This window comes from Lepidochelys kempii, chromosome 1 (assembly GCF_965140285.1).
Source record: "Lepidochelys kempii isolate rLepKem1 chromosome 1, rLepKem1.hap1, whole genome shotgun sequence".
In the NCBI taxonomy this organism is placed as follows: Eukaryota; Metazoa; Chordata; order Testudines; family Cheloniidae; genus Lepidochelys; species Lepidochelys kempii.
Window position 1 is genome coordinate 80,507,701 of NC_136380.1, and position 22,764 is coordinate 80,530,464.

Consider the following 22,764-nt stretch of genomic DNA (forward strand, 5'->3'; position numbering starts at 1 on the left):
AGGAAATTATAATATAAGAAATTTACCATTCTTATCCAGCACATTTTAAGGTAGTTTAATTATATTTTTAATTCAGTTTTTGCACATTGAATTCCAATTTCATCCAAATAAAGATTGACACAGATTATTAATCTAGTAAATAAAAATACATCATGCATCACTTTCTAACAGAATTAAAATGTAAGAATTAAGAATCTTAAATGTACATAAACTATATATTTGCTTTAAACATGTGTATAAATACACACTATTCTCCTGGTTTAAAAAAAATACCAAATTCAGAGTAGAGGCTAGAGGTAATTGCAAATCAAGTAGTTTAAAATGATGCTTTAAAGATTACCAACCAATGAGAATCACCCTTTCTTTAGGAAAGTAATAACTAAAACATCCAAATGCAAAATAGGACTAAAATTGATTATTTAAACCAAGGCTTGCTGATTGTTGTTTTAAATCATGGATTAAAATCAATTATTTAAATCATTTTTACCTTAATCGATCCACTATGTCTAGATTGTTTTATACTTCCTTTTAACACTGAGTCGGATCGCCACTTAACTTATTATGAGAGTGTTGGCTAACTGTTCTGCACTGTGAGATAGCAAGTAAGAAGAATATTGGGAATAAAATGTTTAAAATGGCTAAGTGTCTAAGCTTCCCAAAACAGTGGGTATAAATCACAGCTGTTAAAAGAAAATGTAATAAACTAAATATGGTTGGAAGTATTTCATTGCTCTTCCTTCCTTACTTCCTCCCATACCACCTCACAAATACATATAGTCTTGTGCACTCTGTTTCTACAAGGGCTAACAATCTCTTTTTATATCTTCAAACATTGGTAATTGGTACCCTGGGCTTCCTATGATGGACAGCCACCATGCCTCTCATCCAATGCAAGACTAATTTTAATCAGTGTTTTAATTGTTTTCTGCTTTATTTCAAATTATCAAGAAAGGACTACAGTAATCAAATACTCATACTTTTTTTTTGGGGGGGGTGTACTCTTGAATGTAAACATCCCAGCCAACATCCTTGAGCAAAAAAATTAGGTCAGATTTGAATAAATCTACATAAGTGTACCTACCTGTTAGTTAATGTAAATAAATTTGCATAAATATGTGTGTACAGTGGGGGCACCATGCTAGGGAGGAGAGGGCTGAGAGATGTTTTTAATTTTGTCTCCCCCTTCCTTCCTTCTCTACTTGCATTATCATGTCATTCCAAAACACCCCACCAACCCAAAGAAACCAACACAAATCCTCACCTTCAAACAACTGTGGGGGGAGAGTTCTATTAAGCTTTTCAAAACAGTTCCTTGGTGGTCCTCCCAGGCCTGAGTTAGCAGTTTTGAGAGCTACAGCAGGAGTTGCAGAGCTGCATCTGCTCACCAGCCAGCTCTCAGGATATGAGTTCTCCAGCCTTTCAGCAGGGGAGGGAGAAGCATTAGCCTGCCCATAATATGAGTGGCCAGATTGTCCCTCACCAAGTGCAGGGGCTATTATTGGCTGCCCTTCCCCTTCTCCTGCATCCTGAGACTGCAGCCAGTTGAATAAGATTTCTTTTTAGATTAGGGGCAGACCTGTAGGAAGGTGTGAAAATCCATAACCTACATGGAAACCATGTAGCCCCTGCATATGCTAAGGGACAACAATGCAGGTTTGAAAGTTAAATACACTACTTTTCTAGACTGTGGATGGAGTGTTCTAAGATAGGGCACTGGCATCTCACAGTGCTTTGCTTAGAATAAAATAAGGCAGAACAAAGTTGCTATGTTTCATCTGTCATAGTAACAATTGTTTCTGAACTGTGATTTGATCAAATTCATCTAATAATCTCTTTTCTTGACATCTAACAAAACTGTCAATCAGAATGGCAAATATTTCAAAATTGTTAGATGGTTGTGTGTAGGTTCTGAAATCCTCCATATTTGAGGAGTAGAAGATAGTTATTTTAGGCTGTGTCTGACAAGTTTTACCAACAAAAGTAGTTGTTTAGTCAGAGATGTGAAAAAACATTCCTAAATGATGCAAATTTCCCCAACAAAAGTGCTGGTGTGGACAGTGCTGTGTTGGCAGGAAAGGCTCTTTTTCTGACATAGCTAACACTGCTCATTGGGGGTGGTTTAATTAGGAGAACTCTCTCCTGCCGGCAAGGAGCAGCTACACTCGAGAACTTATAGCAGCACAGCTGTAGTGGTACAGCTGTTCTGCTGTAAGAGCTGTAGTATAGACATAGCCTTAGTATGTGATGAACAACTTTAAAGGGAGATCTGTTCGTGAAGGGGAATGATCTAAGGTTCTCAACTGGAAGGCCATGAACCCCTGTTAGAGGCAGGTTCAGCTTCCATTTTTTTTTAATGGCTAGACAAGTGGTAGTTCATGATCCAAAAGCTTTTTGCTGTTGTAACATGTGGTCCTGGCATGGGAAAGGTTGAATACCACTGATCTAGAATTTAGTGAATAGCTCTGAAGAAACAAACTGAGAACTATATAAACTGCATAGTTATGGCCTAGCTTTCATTAATCTGTCTAGGTAAAATGGGTACTTTATGCTGGGTGTCATAGGGTTATTTTTATTATATATCATCCTTCTTGCAAAAGAACACCTCTAAAGTGTACTCTGTAAAATGCTCAACCATTAATCTCTTTAGTGAAGAAGGTCCTCTTAGGGGTCAGATTGCTCAAGTCAAGTGACTAAATGAGTTACATGCCTATTAACACTCAATATGGTATACTTTTAAAAATACATGTGAGGGCAGGGATTTTTTTTCTTAAATCCATGCACTCAGCTTTCATCTATTACAGATCCATGTGCTCCTCTGGGATCTTAATTGTCTCAGTGACTAAAATACAACTTGAAAAATTGTTGACTTGAACATCCACTGCATTTAAATATAGTTAAAACTGTTTATGCTGTAACAATGGCTCCTCAAGTAGATTAGCAAAGCGTTACACTTTTTCAGTTTGTCAATCATGACAATTTAACCTTACTTCATCTTCCTGTTTCCCTCTCAAATATCTTGATCTGCACAAAAAGTGTATTTAACTTCACAGGTGATCAAACGTGTTTCTGATGGATTATTTATGAACAAATCTGTTTAATACTGTGCCTTTTTCTTTTCCTTACTAGTTTCTCAAACAGTTAGGTATACATCCTGACTGGCAATTTGTAGATGTGTATGGTATGGATCCAGAACTACTTAGCATGGTGCCAAGACCTGTCTGTGCAGTGCTACTGCTCTTCCCAGTAACAGAAAAGGTAAATATATATAATATGAAATCTGTAATTCTTTACATCAGTGAGACTTAAAAAAAAACAACAAGCTTTCTTCAAAGTTCCTCTGGTTTGTGATACATTCTGTTCTCGTCAAATAAGATTATTAAACAAAACTGCACAATTGAAAAAGTATTAAAAATAAATGTATAAACAAAGGATATCTGATGTTGCTCTCAGTCAGTGATAGATGTGAATGATAATTTAAAGGATTTTGATATCTTCTCTTAATGGAACGGCAATATTTATTTTTGCTGTTTTAATATTTATATCACATAAAGGCATGAACAAAGTGGTAAGAAGGGATATGGAAAATGTGGAAAATATCAAACAGCCATTTATAAAACGTGTATTGATTTTGTAGTATCATAATGTAGTCCGAGCTTTAATCACTGTCTACAGAAGCCTGTAGCTCCAACATAGCTTTCATTTCTTGGACAGATTGGGCATGTTTGTAACTGAGGCAGAATTGGGGATAATCTTTGTTTTTGATTTGTGTTTTTTGTCAAGAGGGGTTAAAGTGTATATCTTTCCCCAATCCCCATTCCAGGCTATGCACTTATCACTCAACATGTAAATATAGACTCTAGAGTGAGCATATGTTGGAGACAATTTTTTAAATATCTTAACGATTGCTTTAAATATTTTGAATCTGTGACATTCTCAAGTTACTGAGTACATCTCATGCAATTGCATATTTGACCGGAAATGTATGTACTTAAACATATCTATATTTATCTCTTCTTGGAGTGAGAGGGGCTGCTCCATTTTTCTGTTGTAGCATGTGATTTATACTGACACGTCAGTTATATAGAAATCTTGCCATAGTATCACCGATGATAAAATTTTAATGACGCTGTTAACATCTCAAACAGAAGGTCCATTTTTTCTTGTCCTCTTAACACACACCTTTTCTCATCGATAAGGCATTCTGAATGACTGGAACTATGTAATAAAAGTGAAGAAATTGCCACAAAAATAAGTTGCTAGTCATGAATTGATGTAAGATTTGCATTATGAGGAAAATGTTGGGCCAGGAGCTCACAGGAATACTTTTCTAGCTATAGAAGTGAAAAAAGCAGATGACTTCTGCAGGGTTGCTGGAACAATTTGTTTAATGGGGGGTGCTGAGAACCATTGAACCAAACTGTAAACCCTGTATATAATGGAAGCCACTGCAAGCCAGGTATGCGGCAGCACCCTAGTTCCAGCACCTGTGGACTTCTGTCTGAACAACCCTGTTGATAGTTAACAATGAGATCATAAACACGTACTTCAGAACTGCTGTTTTTATCTGTTTTATCTGTTCTAGTTCATTAGTTTCATAGCTGTTCATTATGAGGGTTTCAGTAGTCTTTAAAATAACTGTTGTAACTAGATGTGGGAATGCTCAGCTCCCAGATGTGGGAAATACTAGTTATGTAACTAGTGTAATTAGTATGACTCCTTTCTGAGCCATTCTGCTTTCCCAAATGGATGCTTCTTGTTGCTGGCATATCATTTCCTTATTTTCTGATACTTCCACATCTCTCAATCTTGAGCCCTTACATCAGTATTAGCCCTTTGACAGAGGGGGACTGAATAAGCCGCTGTTTAGAACTGTTAATGTGCCTCCTTGAGGCCTCACAATTAGTGCTGCATAGTTTGCCCTGGTAGTCTGGAATGCTTACAGCAGAGCAGGCATTCTTTCCTTCCTGAAGGCCAACCTGACTCTAGTTTGTAATACCCCTAACCTCTGCTGGCCAGTTCAGTGAGTAATAGTGCCCAGAAATTGAATATGCCTTAGTAGTAGTATTGCTAGTTCATTGTACCAACAAGTAATTTTTTAATCCCATAAATACATTTTTGTAGTGTTCTGGTTAAAGAAATGTAATGGATTTTTTGCAGCAGCATTGCTGTAAAAAAGTGCACAATAGAGCATTTTAGGCACATGTATAAAGCAGATACGGTTATTTGCTTAGAGATTTATAACTATTATTTATTGCAACCCTTTTTATTTCTGTGATTAATGAAGAAGTTAAAGGAGGGAAGCATCGTATTTCCAGAGAGAACAACATTCCAGCAGTAGATAAGAGAATGGAATGTTCTATAATTGACAAAACCAGCTGTCTAGTGCTTTCAGGTTTGCTGTGCTGACTGATAAAAATCAGTCATTAGGGCAGCATATTGAAAAGGTGGAAAGACTTAAAATCAGGACATACCTTCATTCTTGTAGTCCAGATTGTCTATCTGAAAACCTGCCTACTCTGTTCTACTTGCAAGCAGCTGTTTCTGGTTTATTTGTTTTTCCAGTTGTTTGTAAAAGCACTGTCTGTTTCTTTTATACTTATTTATTGGTAAACTTCTCCGCAGCAGACTAGATCACACCAAAGAAATGAAACAATACAGTAGTGTGTGTGTGTGTATAGTGGGCTGAACATCAGCAAAAAACCCTCCCAATTCCATCGTTGTAGAGTATTTTCAAAACAAAACAAGCTTTTGCTCCTAAAGGTAGCTTCTCTTCAGCAGAAATCTGGGAACTTGTACTGAGACCCAGAATTTGCTTCGTTGTCGCTGAGAGGCTCTCAGCAGCTCCAGTTCCCTCCCACCATGTCTTTCCTTCTGAACGGAAGGAAGCTGCTTATATCATTTCCCAGCCAGCTTTGGTAGAGTGACCTACAAACCCCAGCAGACCTTGAACTAAGGCTGGGTCTACACTATGAAAGTATTCTGATTTTACAGAAGTTGATTTTTAGGAATAGATTGTATAAAGTCAAGTGCATGCGTCCACACTAAGCACATTAATTCGGCGGTGTGTGTCCACATTACCGTGGCAAGTATCGACATTCCGAGCGGTGTACTGTGGGTAGCTATCCCACAGTTCCCGCTGTTCCCACTGCCCATTGGAATTCTGGGCTGAGCTCCCAATGCCTGATGGGGCCAAAAATTTGTCGCGAGTGGTTTTGGGTAAATGTCATCAGTCAATCCTCCCTCCCTCCCTCCGTGAAAGCAACAGCAGACAATCATTTTGCACCCTTTTCCCTGGATTGCCCCAGCAGACGCCATAGCACGGCAAGCCTGGAGCCCGTTCAGCTCACCGCAGCAGTTATGACCATTGTCAACAGCTCGCGCATTATCGTGCAGTTCATGCCGAACCAGCACCTGAAAAACCAGGTGAGGAGGCGACGGCAACGCGGTGATGAGGACATGAACACAGATTTCTCTAAAACCATGGTCCCCAGCAATTTGGAGATCATGGTGTTACTGGGCAGGCTCATGCCGTGGAACGCCGATTCTAGGCACGGGAAACAAGTACAGAGTGGTGGGACCTCATAGCATTGCAGGTTTGGGATGATTCTCAGTGGCTCCGAAACTTTCGCTTGCGTAAGGGCACTTTCATGGAACTTTGTGACTTGCTTTCCCCTGTCCTGAAGCATAAGAATACCAAGATGAGAGCAGCCCTCACAGTTCACAAGCTAGTGGCAATAGCCCTGTGGAAACTTGCAATGCCAGACAGCTACCGGTCAGTCAGTAATCAATTTGGAGTGGGCAAATCTAGTGTGGGGATTGCTGTGATGCAAGTAGCCAACGCAATCATTGAGCTGCTGCTATCAAAGGTAGTGACTCTGGAAAATGTGCAGGTCATAGTAGATGGCTTTGCTGCAATGGGATTCCCTAACTGTGGTGGGGCTATAGACGGAACGCATATCCCTATCTTGGGACAGCCTACCCCTTAATGCTCTGGCTCATGAAGCCGTACACAGACACCCTGGACAGTAGTAAGGAACTGGTCAACTATAGGCAGAGCAAGTGGAAAATGGTGGTAGAGTGTGCATTTGGACGTTTAAAGGGTCGCTGGCGCAATTTACTGACTCGCTCAGACCTCAGCGAAACCAATATTCCCATTGTTATTGCTGCTTGCTGTGTGCTCCACAATCTCTGAGAGAGTAAGGGGGAGATGTTTATGGCAGGGTGGGAGGTTGAGGCAAATCGCCTGGCTGCTGAATATGCGCAACCAGATACCAGGGCGGTTAGAAGAGCACAGCAGGGAGTGCTGCACATCAGAGAAGCTTTGAAAACTAGTTTCATGACTGGCCAGGGTACTGTGTGACAGTTCTGTTTGTTTCTTCTTGATGAAAACCTGCCCCCTTGGTTGCCTCTAAATTCCCTGTAAGCCACCCACCCTCCCCCCTTCGATCACAGCTTGCTTGCAAAGAAAATAAAGTCACTATAGTTTAAAAAACATGTATTCTTTATTAATTGATTATAAAACAGGGAGATAGGTAGACCAGGTGGTGTGTGGGAGGAGAGTAGGCGGGAAGGAAAAGCCACTTTAAAACTTCTTGAATGACAGTCTTCTGTTGCTTGGGCTGTCCACTGGGGTGGAGTGGTTGGATGCGCGGAGCCTTTCCCCCCCTCCACATTCTTGGGCATCTGGGTAAGGAGGCTGTGGAACTTGGGGAGGAGGGAGGACGGTTAAACAGGGGCTGCAGTGGCAATCTGTGATCCTGCTGCCATTCTTGAACCTCCACCAGATGCCAGAGCATGTCTGTTTGATCCCTCAGTAGCCCCAGCATTGCCTCATGCCTCCTCTGATATTCCTGCCGCCACCTCTCCTCACGTTCATCAGCCACTTTCCTGTACTTTGCTATTGTGTCCCTCCACACATTCTGCTGAGCTGTCAGTGCCAGATGACTGCATGAGCTCAGAGAACATTTCATCACACGTGCATTTTTTTTCACCACCTCATCTGAGATAGCCTTTGGGACGGAGGAGGGAGGCTTGAAACATTTGCAGCTGCTGGAGGAAAAAAAGGGAGTGAAGTATTTAAAAAGATACGTTTTACAGAACAATGGCTATACTCTTTCACGGTGAACAACACTATTCACATTACATAGCACATGTGATTTTTGGTACAAGATTGCATTTTGCATCTTATATTGAGTGCCTGTGGCTTTGGTGTTAGAGATCACACACGCAGTGCCGGGCAACAGAATTCGGCTTGCAGGAGGCCACGGTAAGCCATAGTAACAGCAGTGCCCTCCTCTCCCATACCAAGCAAAGCACGTTGAGTTGGCCATTTAGTGCTGCGGTTTTGCTGTTAACGTGCAGTATAGCAGAAACCAAACTAACTCCCATGCCCATCCAGTTCTCTGGGATGATGTTTTACCTCTCACCCCACCACATGGCTGGTATCCGGGAAGATCCCTGCTAGCCAAATGCCAACAGCTCAGTGCCAATGCCCCCCGCCCCTCACCGCGTGGCTAACTGCTGGGAGGATATCTTTTCAGCCACAGGCAAACAGCCCAGTAGGAATGGCCACCTCTGAATGTCCCCTTAATTAAATTCCTCTATTTCAACCAGGTTACCATAAACCATATCACTCTCCTGAGGATAACACAGAGAGATAAAGAACAGATGTTGCTTGAATGCCAGCACACACCGGGACTGTACGCTGCTAGGCTTTGTCATACAATGATACCAGATTACTTGCTACTAGCATAGCGTGGTAAAGTGTCCTACCATGGAGGACGTAATAAGGCTGCTCTCCCCAGAAACCTTCTTCAAAGGCTTTTAGAGTACCTCCAGGAGAGCTTCATGGAGATGTCCCTGGACGATTTCCGCTCCATTCCCCAGACACGTTAACAGACTTTTCCAGTAGCTGTACTGGCCACGAATGCATCCCAAGTCCTCAGGGCTAATTAATCATTAAAAAACGCTTGCTTTTATAACATATATTGTATTTTAAAAGGTACACTCACCAGAGGTCCCTTCTCCGGCTTCATTGGGTTGGGAGGGTATTTCAGTCAGGGTGATAAAAAGATCCTGGCTGTCTGGGAGAATGGTGTGCTGTGTGATCTCCTCAAGCTCATCCTCCTCATCTTCCCCATCCGCAAAATCCTCAGGCATGGCGGAGAGTACCCCATCATCGGAGTCCACGGACGGGGTGGGGTAGTAGTGGCAGCCCCCCCTAAAATTGCATGCAGCTCATAGTAGAAGCAGCATGTCTGGGGCTCTGTCCTGGAGTGTCCGTTCGATTAATTGGTTTTCTGGTACGAGCTTGTCTGAGCTCCTTAAGTTTCACACAGCACTGTGTTGGATCCCTGCTGTAGCATCTGTCCCTCATGGCCTCGGAGATTTTTTGAAATATTTTGGCATTTCATCTTTTGGAACATAGTTCTGATAGCACGGATTCCTCTCCCCATACATCAGTCAGATCCAGTACCTCCCGTTCGGTCCATACTGGAGCTCTTTTTCGATTCTGGGACTGCATGGTCACCTGTGCTGATGAGCTCGACCGGCCAAACAGGAAATGAGATTCAGAAGTTCCAGGGGCTTTTCCTGTACACCTGGCCAGTGCATCCGAGTTCAGAGTGCTGTCCAGAGCGGTCACAATGGTGCACTGTGGGATAGCTCCTGGAGGCCAATACCTTCGAATTGCATCCATGCTAACCCTAATTTGAAACGGCAGTGTCGATTTCAGTGCTAATCCCTTCATTGGGGAGGAGTACAGAAATCTGTTTTAAGAGCTCTTTATGTAAAAAAAAAAAAAAAATGGCTTAGTTGTGTGGACAGATGCAGGGTTAATTCGATTTAACGCTGCTAAATCCGACACAAACTCGTAGTGTAGACCAGGCCTGAGACTTCCAATGGTTCCCTACAGAGGGGAGTCTACCCAGTATCCAGGAGCTCTATCATCAAACTCTAAACGGCAGAAGCAATGGTCTGCATATCCTTCCTTCCTGAAACCATTTCTTCACTCCTTATTGGCTACCTTCTTTATCCAAAAGGTCACTAGTGTAGTTGACAAACTCTGGAATCCCCTTGTGCCACCCCAGGATGCTTCCCTCACCAGTAGACCCTGTTACTAAATTTATATATGTATTCATATTGTAATTGTCAGATTACACAGCCAAACTGTGTGCCCTGGAATAATTTTGTTTATTCTGTTCAGTTTGTCATCTTCTTATGGTGTCAAAAGGCCCATTTGCAAAGTTATCAGTACCACTCAAAAACATATAAATGACTCAACTTTTTCTGGAAAAGGTTAAGACTATATACTGGAGCCTCTACAATGCTTCATTTTTTTTCCCTTTTAGCACAGTTATTTATTGTACTCCACTTTGCTTGCCATAGATGTAAAACTTCCGTTACCTTCTTCAAGGTCTTTTGTTGGATTGCAGGGAGACAAAGGAGGCTGTGGTAGAGGGGACTGTTTCTCTAAAAGTGAGCCTAGCTTATCAATCTTCATTTTTGAACATTCTTGATGCACTAGATGGCACAACAAGTTAAGTGTTTTAGAATATTGGATAAAAGACACTGATGTTTAGCTGGTGACAAGATACTGATTTAGGATTTGATCTCACAGATTTATACAAGCGAATAATCTCAGGTACATCAATGAGATTGGTCATGTGAATAAGGGTTGCAATCCCTTACTTATTCGGTTCTGCTTCCTTCTGTTTCAAATTACTATTAAAATTTTAATGGAGCTTTTGTTTTTGGACAGGAAATTTGAAATAGTTCACTGTAATTGTTCTACATGCAAGACACTTTTGATTTTCTTTTCCAGTATGAAACATTCAGAACAGAAGAGGAAGAGAGAATAAAAGCCCAGGGACAAAATGTCAGATCATCAGTATATTTCATGAAGCAAACTATCAACAATGCTTGTGGAACAATTGGACTTATTCATGCTATTGCAAACAACAGAAATAAAATGAACTTTGGTAAATCTTTTCTCTTAATATACTGAATATTATTTTTTGGAGGGTAGGTGGCGCAGTACTTCTTTCATAGTGTTGACTCTACTTGAAAATTCTTTAAAAGACAAGTAGAAATTCACCATTAGTCGTCTTGTCTTAATTATACAACATCAATACAACACAGACTTTTGTTAGTTGGCAGTCATTAAGAATTTTTAGTAATACAAAGGATAGTAATACAGCATATAGTTAAATGAATAAAATGGAACTCCAAATTCAAAGTAGCAGATACCATATTAATATTTCATACCATAATAAGAGTCTGGTGACTTTAAATTGTTTTGTCATTGTATGTAGTGGAACAGAATGTGTTGCATTATAGGCTTAAGTCTCCTGTCTGGATGTAAATACACTGTATGCCTTGTGCACAAGCTTTTTGACAATGTAATGTTTAATATTAGCCCAGAGGAAAAGTAAAGAAGAAATAATACAAATCAGAATTGTTCCTTATGTTGTAACCTTTCAGTTTTCATCTAATTTTCTAAGTTGCGTAGAACAGTAAGAGGAATTGAATGATTTATTAATTTTTATTTATTTATTTTTAAGAATCAGATTCTACATTGAAAAAATTCCTGGAAGATTCGTTACCTATGAGTCCTGAAGAGAGAGCCAAATATTTAGAAACCTATGAAGTTAGTATCTTTTTTTGTTTGTTTTTTTTTCTTTCTTTTAAATATAGTGGAATTGTTAGCAGGAATAGTCTTGCATCTAAGTCCTGATCCAGCAAACACTGATGTGCTTAAATAGTCCCATTGTTGTAAATGGGGTTGCTCACGTGTTTAAAGTTAAGCACGTGCTGAAGTGCTTTGCTAGATTAAGACATAAATGCTTGTAAATGTTGCTTGCTACTAGTGGGGAATTAGTAATCTCACTAACACGTGGATGACTTTAACAACTGTTGTTTGATTTTAACTTTGCATGAAACAGCATTACAGTTTTAAAAAACTCTTAAAACACTTTTAAAATACTGTCTTTTTTTAAAAATTGAGATATCTTGAGGTTAGTTAATGTCTAATCAATATTTCTAATAGTTACAATCCTAAAAAATCATACCATATAGTGTATAGCACAACTTTCCTCTACTTTGATGTAGACTTCCATAACCTACAAGTTAAAATGAAGAAAGTACAGTGAGTCCTTAAACACCTGCTATTTTAGGAAATGATTTCTTTTGTTTGAAGTCTAATTAAACATGTTTTCTAATTTCAGGCTATTCGTGTTACTCATGAATCCAGTGCCCATGAAGGTCAGACTGAGGTATTCCATTTTTTAAATTTTGTTCATTTTACGAACATAATACCTTGAGAGAATGTTTCAAGTTGTTTGATTTTTCAACCATTTTAATATTTTCTTTATTTCATGTAAAATCTACACTAGAACGAAAGTTGCCAGCTTCAAATGTTCAAAAATCATGACTGGATTAAAAAGGAGATTTTTTTTCTTTTAGTTGCGGTTTTTTATTTCCCATTAGGTTTCTGAGCCATTAGGGTGCCTTAGGTCATATTTTCAAGCTTTTCTCCGTAGCCAAGGAGGTCTGGTAACTTCATTTTTTAGTGAAAACTGAGATTCTCCTGTAAGCACATGGAGTTGGGGCTTTAAGAGAAATGCCAAATATTGCAAAACTTTTCTAATAAAATCACAAGAGTTGGTAACATTGTACTTTGCATGTTTTGTGTCAACAGAAAATTAACTCTGACGTTAACTTTGTAAACAAGATATAAATTAGTCATTGAAGCTGAAAAAGTGGCTTTGACACTTTTTTATAACTTTTTTTATATAGGACAAAACTACTTAATGTTGGGAATACAAATCCTCAAATGTTAACACCTCATGAAGATGGGTGCGATGTTGCTTGGGTACAGACAACTTCAGTTAAGCTCTAAAATCTATGCTATAAACTTAATTTTAAAATGCTGTAAAATAATCCAGTCATTTTCAAGTTTGCGGGGGAGAGACTTGTGTATGCTTCTCAGTCAGTATTAGAACTGACACCCCTTACTTACATGTGTAACAAGCAGGTCTGTGTTGTTTCTGGCAAATCTCAAGTTTCTTTCTGCACTGTGCATTCTCCAAGTCATTAAATGTTGTACAAAGCCTGGAAACCTGAACATAGTTTGGAGTAATGGCAGCACCCGTATAGATTTTTTAATACATGCATGTTTTTTTTGGTCTTGTCTGGACTATGTGGAGGTTGGGAAATAGGGGTTAAAATGGAAGATTTTGTTAGCTAGGAAAAGGTAGAGAAATGGCTCGAGTTCTAGGCATCCAGAAGGCAGTTGAAGCTTCTGGCAGATAAAGTTTTCTCTTTGCTGATAAATGGTGGTAATTTGCACCTGTCTTGGAGCTCATTTTTATTAGTCTCAGAAAGACAACACTGTGCCAATTTACATTTGGTTCGTGTTTGGAAGTATATCTTCACAGCCGATGGCTAGAAAGTTAACTACTTTTTAAGTGAAGCCTTAGATTTTGGAGCACAAAACTTTAAAAAGGGATAGATTCCCCTGTCACCAAGGGGGAAAAACATGGGCTTTTAGATTAACTTCAGCAAAATAACATTAGTCTAACATAAAGTAGCTTTCTAACTACTCCCTAAATTCCCCTCTGTGGTCACTGAGTAACATCTGAACGAGTCTGTCTACCAGTATTTTTCACTAAGCCACATTCATTAGCAGGGGAATCCATACTTTAGATCTTAGTGGTCCTTTTTAGTTATTTTCCAGATCAGTACATGTTTCCTAGATGTGTGGCATCAGTCTACGCAGAGCAAATTTTACCTTAAATCTCTTATGGCCTTGCTAGTGTCTCTGTATCTAAGACCTTAGAATACTTCACAACAGGTCTGAAGGAGCCTCTGTCTGAGGCCAGATTGGGGCATAGGGACTATATGCCCATGGCTAGGACTGTGACTCCCAGAATCCTGTGATTACATCACTTTCATTTTTTATTTAAGAAAAGTACACTCCCTGGCCCTCATGTTTGAAAAGAAAAGATTGAAAATGTGACCCAAATGTAAGCAATGCAGTGATGTCTGCAGATTCAGTCAGACAGCTTGAAACATCTGTAAGAGGAGTGAACTTTTTTCAATACAAGTCAAAGCAGGAAGTATGAGTAAAGTATAAAATCCAAAATTACAGGTGGAAAAACATTTTTTGTACCTAACTACTTAAAAATAGGATATTGGAACGTGCTTACTGAGAAGTGGATACAGAGCGGGTTGCCTGTCGCAGTAGCAGCAAAGGTTTTGTTTTTCAGGTATCCGGAAATAAAGGTTTCCTGGGTTACATGGCAGACTTTTGCAGAGTAACCAATCTTCTGCATTTAGACTTATGGGAAAACCATAAATTCTTTCTAAAGTTCTTTAATTAATAAAGTATCTTTTTTATTACAGTTTTTTGGGAGGATGAAAAAACGGTGCCAGATGTCTGACACACATGAGCAAAAAACCTTGTTTAAAATCTCCTGTCACCACCTTACTTTACCAAATTCAAAAAACAACTTTCCAAAACAGAGAACAAGATTCAGACTGACTCCTGAAATAACTTTACTGGAACGGATATGATTAAATAATAAGCTGGTGGCTGTCCACAGAGCTTGTCTAACCTAAGTAAAAGCAGGCTGTAGAACCCTGCAGCACTTATACTATAAACTCTAGGAAACCTATATGTGTAATATATGGAAAATTTTTGTAGAAAACTGCATTCTTAAAATAACTGTAGAACAAGAGCTTTGGTTACCTCGCTACTGTAACCTCACCAAAAACATAACCTAGTATCGTTTTAGATATTCCACAAATACACTTACAGTTTGAGATACAATTATTGTTTAATGGGTGTTGTAAAATGATTTGTGCATTTTTGCCCAGCTGCATATGGTTAACAATATACCCTTTCGTGAGCTACAGCTCACGAAAGCTTATGCTCAAATAAATTGGTTAGTCTCTAAGGTGCCACAAGTACTCCTTTTCTTTTTGCGAATACAGACTAACACGGCTGTTATTCTGAAACCTGTCAGTATACCCTTGTAGTTCAAGCATGCAAAAAGGCCTTTTCTAATTTTAGTGCTCAGTAACTTCATAACATGGCATTTTTTTATTTTTTTTTTTCATTGGCAGAATGAATATGGAGGAAAAATAGAGGAGCCATTAAAATGAGTGGGGGATTGTAAAATGTTACAATTTTAATGCTAAAATCTAAAGTATACATTTAATAAGATCTCTTCTGTGCCTGTCTTGTTTGATTCTTTTTTTGCCTTGGGAAGCTTTTGAGAATGCTTAAGAGCCTAGTATATAATTTTTTAAAAAAATGTTACAAGTGGCTGTGGAAGACTGAGGAAAATAATAAATAGAACTCCAGATGAAAATCATTGAAATATATAAAAATGCCATTGCTATTGTAGCTTACCCTGTTAATTGTATCAAAAGCGGGGCAAATGTATCTACAAGGTTATGTCTACACAACGAGCTAGGGGTGTGGCTTCCCCTGCTTGTATACATGTACTTGTGGTAGCTCTTACCAGGCTAATGCTAGTATAAATAGCAGTGTCGCCGTGCTAGCACAAATAGTGACAGTGGAAGCACGACTGAGTTGTGTAGGCACTTGGCACTAATTTTGGGTGGGTTTTTAGTCAGCACAGCTCAGTCGTGCCTCTGGTGCCACTGTCAATGCTAATGCAGCTACACTGCTATTTATATTCATGCTAGATCATTGAGTGCTAATACAAATGTATATAATATGAGCAGGGGAATCGTATCCCAAGCTCATAGTGTAGACATAGCCTAAGAGTGGTAGTATGAGAGTGCAGCTAGATTATTTCTCAATAAACTAAGCTGAAGAGCACCAAAAATTGTTAAGCTCATCCCAGAGGAAAGCACTGCAAGTCAAACCACCATTCTGTGTTTTGACTAGGGTATATATCCTACATGAGAAGAAAGCAGTACAGAAAACCAAGTAGTGGAAGCTTTAATGGTGTTAGCAAAAAGTTTTAAATGAAAGTGTGGGAGATCTCTTTAGAAGGGTTAAGAGAAAATACGATTCAATTGTCCAATCATATTGCAAGCAAAATTCAAGAATGTGTAAAGATCTGCTTGGTGAAACAAAAGCAAGAGGGTTTTTGCCCAGTGAGATCTGGTGATGGAATGAGAAAATTTGAGATGCTGGGAAGGAAAAGAAAGTGTGAAAAACATAGGCAAGCGACATTCCAGCAGGACATAAAAAAAGCCAAAAAGATAGCAAAGAAAGAGGTGGCAACCAAAAATCATTATATGCCCATCTTGAATCGAATGCAGGTGAGAGAGAAATATATAGACTAACAAAGACCCGTGATAAGAGAACTAAAGACAATGGTGAGATCAAAGTAATTAAAGATAAATGTAGAAATACCATAATAAATGAAAACCAGATTAAGGAACAGTGGTGAAATTACTTTGAAAGGCTTATGAATAAAGAGAATCCAAGAGAACCATGCCATACGATTAAAATCAAACCAGGGTCTGGTGGCATCAATCCAGGAAGTAGTTGCAGAAGCACTGAGCAACATGAAAAATAAAAAAAAATGTATGCCCGAGTGGCATACCAACAGAAGTATCAATATGTTCACACCTTCCATACAACAGTTTAATTTTGTCATGAAGACTGAGATGATGCCTGGAGAAGAGCACCATACCAATTATTAAGAGGAAAGCAGACATAGCAAGACGTGGGTAACTAATGTGACATTCAACTGGTGAGCTACACGAGGAAAAATTGGGAGACAGTTATGGATAAGAGACTATGAAGAGAAGTAAAGGTCATTGACAATCAGTTAGGATTTTCTTGCCAGGCAAGTAGAAAATTATTGTGATCTTTGCGCTAAGATTGCTTGTGGAAAAATATAGAGAAAAGAGGAAAGTCCTGCACATAATATCTGTTCATCTTTGAAAAATCTTATGACCACATTATGAGAGGGGTCATTGGGTAGTGTATGAGAACGAGAGAGATTACTGAAGGCTGTATGTAGAAAGCGAACAGGTTCTAGTAATAAAGTACATCAGGGCTCTGCACTAAGCCCCTTTGTGTTCACACTGATGCTTGCTGTGTTTACAGAAAACATCCAGAGAGTGGCACCCTAGTGTATGCTTTTTGCAGATTGATGTACTCGTAGGGGAGAAGAGGAAGTGGAAGAAGATTTAGAGATATGGAGGTGTGTACTTGAGAGAGATGGTCTGAAAATCAGCAGAAATAGAACAGAGTATATGGTTTGTAGACTCAGTGATACCTTGCAGGAAGACAACAAAACTGTAAGTCTGGAGGGGCAGTCACTATCAAAGTTACAAAGCTCAAGTACCTAGTTTTGATACTACAGCTGAACTCAACAACAAACTAATAAGCAGAGAGGCATGTACTAAATGGAGAGAAGTGAGCAAAGTCATCTTTAATTGAATGCCTATCAAATTGAAAAATAAGATCTGCATGATGGTAATTAGGTTTGTACTTTTGTATAGCTCCACATGCTGGGCACTGATGAAGAGGCAGGAGAAAATCTTGAATACAGTGGAAATGAAAAGGTTAAGATGGATGCTTGGAGTTACAAGGATAGACCATGTTACGAACAAATTAATTAGGGGAAGTGTGAAGATGATACCAATTATAGAAAAGCTGAGGGAATCCAGAATTACGTGGTTTGGGCATGTGAAAAGAAGATCAGAAGAATATATAGGAAACAGGGTGTTAATCTTAGAAGTAGAAGGTAGGAGAAGGGCTGGAGGACCCAAACTAGATAGATGGATGTTATACAAAAAGATTTGATTAGCTGCATAGTTTCTGACAAACTGCTTCTAGAAAGACTGGAATTGAGAAGGACTCAGAGACGGCCCCACATCAGTGGAACGAAGGCGAGGAGGAGGAGGAAAAGAGAAGATGACAGTGGGGAAAATATACCCTAGTATACCACCTGTTATGGAAGTACAGAAATAATTTCCTACTTTTTGACATTGTACTACTTCTGGATTTCTTGTATGTTTCCTACTTCTGGTTACCAGGTGACAGCTTCAACTACAGCTGTGCATGTTTGGCTAAGAAAGATGAGACCCTGGAACTGAGTAATCCTTAAATTGTTGTACCATGATTGCTGTGTAGCAGTATAACTGTCACCCCTTCTAGTGGCAACACACAACTTATTATTTCCATTGAAACTTGACAAACAATTCTGGCAATGAGAAATTTTATTTTGGAAAATCAAAATGAACTGCTGCTTTTAGTTACTCATAAATTGAGAGAATTGGTCTCAAATTCACAGTTTACTTATGGATTCATGAATGTATATGAATACATGAACCTAAAGCTATGTTACAGTTCAGCATTGTCACTAGGATTGGTATTTTTTAGAGAGATTGGAGTTGTAGTAACTCTGAAGTTTCTTGAAAACCAGTAAGTTGGAATCATAGTTTAGCTGGATGTCTTCCTTATGTTGAACCGTGACTACAAATTCTAGGCTATAAGAAGTTGTTTAGCATGCCAGCAGAACTTGCTTGGAATGTAACATGCTCAAGCTTTGATTGTGATTGCTGTGGTTAGCCTTGGCGATGGTAAACTAAAGAGTGAAGACATTCCGTTTTCAACCATTGTAAAATGTAGGCTTTCAAAGGTCTTTGGTTTCCTGGGTTATTTTGATTTATTGGTTAAGAAATAACATGAAGGAACTTGCCATTATCTTTTTCCATGGAGCGTATAATGGTATTTTGTGTATTTTGACATATAGCCCATGTTTTTGCATGATTTTTTTTTTTCCAGGAACCCATGTGACTTCCTTAAGGAATGTTTTTTGCAGCTTCTCCAAGGTTCCAGTGACACTATTGCAGCCATTATAAATATGGGTCATAATAGTGTTTTTTACAACTTTTAATACTCCAAAACATACCCTGTAAAGGAAATGAAATGAAATTTTAAACATTCTGTAGCTTGACCAAAGTATTCTTTCTTTTTTCACTTTCTATCTTACATTCTTACTGAAAGGTTGGGTTTACATGTTCTCTCTCCCAACTATCCAGACAACAAGAAATATATTTACAATCACTTTCACTCAAACTATGATTCACTGTGTTCCACTGTCACTTGCATCACAGTGGAGTATTTGAGAGAGAGATGTGCGGTCCAGCTCTGATACTCCAGTTGCAGTATGTGAAGGAATTCCACACCCCCAACCAGAGCCCTCACCCCCTTCCGCACCCCAATCCCAATTTTGTGAGCATTCATGGCCCGCCATACAATTTCTATTCCCAGATGTGGACCTCGGGCCAAAAAGTTTGCCCACCCCTGCCATAGAACCTCAACCACTTTAGGAGGATTCTAGATTGATTTGACTGAAATAACTTTTCAAGAAATTTACAACTGAGGTGAATTAAATTTGGAAGACTATTTAGGACTTTAATCTGGACACTATTTATTTTCAAGGCCCTATGTCTGAGGCCATTTGTCTCACTAAATAGTACTCTCAAGAGATTTTCAAAATATGCTTACCTCCATTATGGACTGGATTATAAATTGCAGGGAAATACACTGTAAAAAAAAAAAAAATCCATCTACCGGTTACAGAGCCTGTAAGTAATTTAGGCCAAAAACTTCACTTTTTGGAGGGGTGCCTTCTGGATTGTAGAGATGTTGAATTTTAAATCTGCTGTTCTTAAGTACCAACCTGAAATATTTCCTTCTGCCATTACAAGCAGCTGTTCAGTAAGCAGATAGAGCACAGGTCAGCTAACAAACCCTCTTCCCAACAATATTGTGCTGACTTCAATATTCCCAGTGTTGACAGAACAAAAAATTTTTTTATGGTGACTTCTAAAAATAGTTGATGAACTAAAAGCTACACAATCAATTAAAATGTTGTAATTAAGCTTTCCTAATTAGTCACTTGGATGACTAAAAAACAATGTACTGTCTTTATCTTCAGATAGTACTATTTTACTGTTAAATAAAATGTAATACATTGCAGGATAACTGAGGTAAAAGCTGTTTTTAAGCTTCAGTTTTGAAATTTTGTTACTTGATAAGTGTATTACCTATATGAAGATTAAGTTCAGATGATGTCGTCTTCGATGTTCTCTAACAGCTTTCATTGGAAAGTGTGTGTGGAGGTGTTTTCAATCCAACAGACGTTCAGTAAAGATTGAAAGTTGTAAAATACATTTACATTCGCTACTATATGGATTTTGTCACCGTAGTATCTGAGTGCATACTACTTTGGGAAGCGTGTGGGGAAAAAATAACATTTTGAGGTTATTTCTCGCAATTGGACTTCTCTGTGTACAGTGTGCACTCAGCATAGTATGAAGTATTCTGTCTCTACATGTGTTGAAACATTAAATCTGCTTAATGTAATAACTTCCGACCCATCAATGTAAGTCTTCAAAAAAAAAAATTGTTCAGCTGTGATAAATTGTAGTTTAATTATGAATACCTGCCTAGAAACAATTTTCATTTTGATCCAACATTCTAATACTTTTTAAAAGGCACTGCGCAAACACTGATGAACACAATGCCCATATGCAGTAAGTGTATACACACTTTTATGTTTGTGAATTTGGAGGCAACTTAATATAAATCTTGTTTACAGGTAGGTGGTAGTATTATGTTTGAAACATTTTACAGTGTGTTCCTATATTAACATTCATACTTATTGAACAAGTCTGTATATAAAAAACCTGAAATTAAAATTAAACATTTATTCCAAATTTCTCATCCGTGGTATAGCATAGATGATATCCGCTTCTGTGATAATTCTGGAGTTTATTTGCCACAGATTATTAGTGCGCCGTCTTTTTTTTTTTTTTTTTTTTTTTGGTCATTTTAATTTGTAATTTCATGAAGGATTTTAATCCTCTAGAATTCTCGGCATTTTGCAGGAAGGTACTTCAACTACAAATCCTTTCATCTTGTATAATTGCATAGCCCAGGAGTCTCCCTTTTCCCTTATGTTTGCTGATTGCTATTATGGACCTTGGTAGAGGATACCATCTAAAGCTGTGTTTGTGACTTCCAAGTCTCAAATTAAAATGGAAATGTTGTGCTTAATGGAATCCTTAATAAATATGCATCATCTCTAAATATAGAGATATTTTGGAATAGCAACAGTCAAAATAATCTGTATTGGCTCTCTGTATTAAACAATAGAGGGCTCAGATCATTTAAATAGTAGGTGGAGTTAAAAATATCAGACCTTGTAAAAATATTTTTAAAAATACTTATGCATTGAATTAAGTGACTGCAGAAAGTAATCTTGTTAAGTAATACTGGCAATCTGCCTTCTGTGGATTTCCTAATTCCTAGTAGTCCAGACATCACACTTGTCTAATTACTATTAAAAAAAAAAAACAACCCTTAAACTTTTCTTTGATAAGCGAAAGAAATTCAAGAAGCAAGCTGATCATGAGGTCCGAATACAAGGAGAAGATAGCTCATATTAGAGGGCTCTTTAATATAGCAGACAAATGCATAACCAGATCTAATGACGAGAAAATGAAACTGGAAATAAAATGTAAATTAAGTAACAGGTGAAAGAGCTTACCAAAGGATAAGGTAATTCTCTATCAGTTGTAGTCTTTAAATCAAGATTAAGTAGATACCTTTCTAAAAGATACAGACAGTTTGGTATTAAGGAAGAATTACTTACTGAATTCTACAGACTGTTATGCAGGAAGGGTGGTTATATGGCCTTAGTAGTCCATTGTCCCTTAGAGGCTGGAAGAAAGGCAAGACGTAAGGGATGTGCTTTAATTAGACTGCAACTTTATTAATTTAACTAATTTGGGAATTATCCAGCAATAATTCACACAGTACACATCCTCATATCTTCCACTTCACCCAGGGAGTCTCAGTGGCTGCACAGCGAGTTCCAGCAGGTGGAAGAGGGTGCCAGATAGAAGGTTTGAGCCCTGAAAGTATACTTAGGGGACCCGAAGATTGGGGCAGCATCTGGGTTCCATTCAAGCTTGAAGTACTCCAGGGATCCAGAGTGCAGGGGCTTGGATTCCCCTGACAGTAGTCCTAGTGGGAGGCCGGTAAGGGGTGCTCCCTAAAATCTGTGACATCTGGTCTGTCAGCAGGGCCAGCCTTAGTGGTGGTTGATGCTGGCGATTGCTCAGGGCACCATGATCAGGGGGTGACTGTCCAAGTGCCGCAAACTGGTGGGCCTGGTCTGCTGGAGCAGGTGTGAATGCAGGCAGTGCTTAATTTATAATGAAAGAGGTGTTGAGGCTCAAGCTGGGTGGCCAGAGAGCAGCAGCTGCTGGCTGGGTATCCAGCTCTGAAGGCAGCACCACTGCCAGCAGCAGCACAGAAGTAAGGGTGGCATGGTATCGTATTGTCACTCTTACTTCTGTGCTGCTGGTGATGGCAACTGCTGGCCAAGAGCCTAGAGGTGCTGGGGCTAAGTCTCGGCAAGCCCTGGCACAAATTAAGCACTAAGTGCAAGCAAGCCTTGGGCTGGAGCCCCTGGCCAGCTGAGGGTGGGCGATGTTGCCCGGAGCTGCCAGCCTGGCGGGGAGGCGCACGCAGGGGGGCTTGCTCCTGTGGGACCAGTGGGCCAGCCCTGGGTCCCTCGTTTCCATGGGCAAGGTTGGGGGCTGCACACTTGCTCTCCTCCTGGTAGGTTGTCAGGGGGTTTATGGCCAGGGGAGCTTTTGGACTCAAACTCCTCCCTGTGCAGCCTGTCTGAACTCTGGGGCCAGGAGCTGGTCCTTGTGCCCTGTGCCCAATGCTGCTGTTCTCAAACACAA

General features: G+C 39.3%; 1 protein-coding gene across 1 annotated transcript in view; it reads left to right on the forward strand.

Annotated features, from left to right (window-relative positions):
* The first annotated feature begins 3,126 nt into the window (after positions 1-3,126).
* Positions 3,127-22,764, forward strand: part of UCHL3 (ubiquitin C-terminal hydrolase L3) — a 54,325-nt gene continuing 34,687 nt past the window's right edge. Inside the window, exons 1-4 of the mRNA XM_073346958.2 lie at positions 3,127-3,255; positions 10,823-10,979; positions 11,562-11,647; positions 12,225-12,272. Coding sequence (XP_073203059.1) covers positions 3,181-3,255; positions 10,823-10,979; positions 11,562-11,647; positions 12,225-12,272 — 366 coding nt within the window. The 5' untranslated portion in view covers positions 3,127-3,180. The remainder of the gene's footprint in view (positions 3,256-10,822; positions 10,980-11,561; positions 11,648-12,224; positions 12,273-22,764) is intronic.